Here is a 2,618-nt window from a genome sequence, read left to right on the forward strand (position 1 = left end):
CTGGAGGCTGAGGACCAGGCAGACAGACATTCAGAGTTGCTGGAACGCGACAGAGACAGGGAGTCGGACTGGTCATGCAAGGTCCTGGGCCTGCCCTTGGGCCCCGGGGAGCCACGGAAGGCTGTGGGTGCTGGAGGATTGTGGTCAGAGCCACAGTCAGGGGCCTTCTGAGACCTGTGCCCCCTCCCCACCCTCCCTCCCCACCTCCTCAGGCCAGCTCTGGGGTCTCGGCAGGTGGTCCGCAACATGACCTCCGAGTTCTTCGCTGCCCAGCTCCGGGCCCAGATCTCTGATGACACCACTCACCCGATCTCCTACTACAAGCCCGAGTTCTACACGCCGGATGACGGGGGCACTGCTCACCTGTCTGTTGTCGCAGAGGACGGCAGTGCTGTGTCCGCCACCAGCACCATCAACCTCTAGTAGGGGCTGCTGGGCCACCTGGGTGGGGCAGGGCCAAGGGCGGGTGGCCCAGGGACTGCCCGCTTATCCAGTAAGGTGGCTCCATCACCTCTTTTCCTGGTGGGAAACTGAGGCCCGACCTTGGTAGCTTGTCCTGGGCCTCTCAAGGAGTATGTTTGAGCTTCAGTGGGTGGATAGAGAGACCAGGCTGGGCCAGGCGAGGTTGGGCACTGTCTGACCTGGCTGGGCGGTAGCTTTGGCTCCAAGGTCCGCTCCCCGGTCAGCGGGATCCTGTTCAATAATGAAATGGACGACTTCAGCTCTCCCAGCATCACCAACGAGTTTGGGGTGCCCCCCTCACCTGCCAATTTCATCCAGCCAGGTATGGGGTGGAGGTCCGGGGGTGGGGGACTGGGGTAGAGAGGGGCAGGTGTCCTGGGCAGGCAGCTGACGGGCATCCCTGTCTTCTCCCATTGGCCGCAGGGAAGCAGCCGCTCTCGTCCATGTGCCCGGCGATCATGGTGGGCCAGGACGGCCAGGTCCGGATGGTGGTGGGAGCTGCTGGGGGCACACAGATCACCACGGCCACTGCACTGGTATGTGTCACGCCTTTTCTCCCTGGCCCTGCCCACCCTGCACAGCCCCCAGGCCATGCTGATCACACTCCCATGCCCCAGGCCATCATCTACAACCTCTGGTTCGGCTATGACGTGAAACAGGCCGTGGAGGAGCCCCGGCTGCACAACCAGCTTCTGCCCAACGTCACGACAGTGGAGAGAAATATTGACCAGGTGGGCCGGGGGTTGGAGAAACTGAGTTATGGTGTGGGGCCCAGGGCATCCTGGGCTGGAGGCCTGGATCATCACAGAGTGGACAATGGTTGGTGTCCTCTCTCTAGTGCCTGGGCCATCTGGAGCCCCTGTGCCGTGAGGGCCAAACCCCCTGCTCCAGTGAGACCCAGCAGGCCCCAACCTGCTCTTCCTGATGACCTGGCCCGAAATGGCACCACCTAGGCTGAGGTCTGTGACCACACAGTTGTGGTTCAGGTGGCATCTGGAGCCCTGCTCAGGCTTCCCCTCTCCTCCCACCCCCAGGCAGTGACTGCAGCCCTGGAGACCCGGCACCATCACACCCAGATCGCGTCCACCTTCATCGCTGTGGTGCAAGCCATCGTCCGCACGGCTGGTGGCTGGGCAGCTGCCTCGGACTCCAGGAAAAGCGGGGAACCTGCCGGCTACTGAGTGCTCCAGGAGGACAAGGCTGACAAGCAATCCAGGGTCAAGATACTCACCAGGACCAGGAAGAGGACTTTGGGGGACGGGTTTCCCTGTGAGCAGCAGAGCAGCACAATAAATGAGGCCACTGTGCCAGGCTCCAGGCGGCCTCCCTGGCCTGGCTCCCCACTCTCTGGGCCTCAGTGTATTGTGTGTGAAATGGAGCCATCTGGCTGGGGAGGAATGGAGAGGTGGGATTCGGAGATCTTCATAATGCGGGCACTGGAACTAGCCTCAGCATCTTTAGCATGGGGAAAGCCAGGCACGTGGCTGGGGGCCAGGGGAAGATCCATGCCAAGCCCTGCCCCTTCCCACCCTGATCCCTCAGACTTGGGACCAGGCCCTCCCTTACTGGGGCTGGGCAGCAACACCACCTAGGACCAGCCACCAGAGGGTGCAGCGACCCTGGCCCTTTCTTAGGCAGAGAGCTGATGCTGGGAACCCGGGCGCCTTCTCAGACCCGTAGGCGTCCAGCTCACCCTGCCGAGGACACGGGAGGTGAAGCTGAGGTCCGAGGAGTGGGGGTTGGGCAACAAGCTGGAGGAAAACATCTCGGTCAGAGCCAAGCCCCTGGGGGGTTTCCAAGTTTAAGGCCAGAGTGAAACCCAAGCTTGTGATCCTCTCCAGAGGGAGGCCTGATTCTCAGGGAACAGCAAACTGGAAGATGTCCCCAGATCCCAGGGATCAGGGCTTGGACCAGCCGGGGACGCAGCCCAGAGGGAGTGGGTCTAGAAGGGAACAACTAGACACAGCAGCCTTCACCATTGGCAGCCCCTCCAGGCCTCCCTCGGGGCCTGCTCCCTCCTCCAGGCACAGTTCCAACACCCAGGGCAGGATTCTGGGAAAGCCTGGTGGAGGTGGGCTGGTGGGGGGTGGTGGTCACAGCCCAGCACCTGGATATCACCAGGGGCACTGGGGCCAGGGCCCAGGTGAGGCCAGGTC

At 62.6% G+C, this 2,618-nt stretch overlaps 1 protein-coding gene across 2 annotated transcripts; it reads left to right on the forward strand.

Annotated features, from left to right (window-relative positions):
• Window positions 1-209: 209 nt before the first annotated feature.
• LOC116465736 (glutathione hydrolase light chain 1) lies at window positions 210-1,805 on the forward strand. 2 transcript variants are annotated; one of them, XM_032148709.2, is made up of 5 exons: window positions 210-422; window positions 657-784; window positions 886-998; window positions 1,080-1,193; window positions 1,497-1,805. In XM_032148709.2, the coding sequence occupies exons 1-5, from the start codon at window positions 247-249 to the stop codon at window positions 1,641-1,643; spliced, it is 678 nt and encodes a 225-aa protein (XP_032004600.1). In that variant the 5' UTR covers window positions 210-246; the 3' UTR covers window positions 1,644-1,805. The 2 variants fall into 2 exon arrangements, with proteins under 2 accessions (XP_032004600.1, XP_032004599.1); XM_032148708.2 differs by having other exon boundaries at window positions 886-1,193; window positions 1,497-1,797.
• Window positions 1,806-2,618: the final 813 nt, after the last annotated feature.

This window comes from Hylobates moloch, unplaced genomic scaffold (assembly GCF_009828535.3).
Source record: "Hylobates moloch isolate HMO894 unplaced genomic scaffold, HMol_V3 SCAFFOLD_9497, whole genome shotgun sequence".
Classification (NCBI taxonomy): Eukaryota; Metazoa; Chordata; class Mammalia; order Primates; family Hylobatidae; genus Hylobates; species Hylobates moloch.

Excerpts from the sequence above, each read along its gene's own strand:
- LOC116465736 (XM_032148708.2), top strand. The coding sequence starts at position 247 with ATGACCTCCGAGTTCTTCGCTGCCCAGCTCCGGGCCCAGATCTCTGAT. Across the intron at positions 423-656 it reads ACCAGCACCATCAACCTCTA|CTTTGGCTCCAAGGTCCGCT; the intron begins GTAGGGGCTGCT and ends GCTGGGCGGTAG. Across the intron at positions 785-885 it reads TGCCAATTTCATCCAGCCAG|GGAAGCAGCCGCTCTCGTCC; the intron begins GTATGGGGTGGA and ends CATTGGCCGCAG.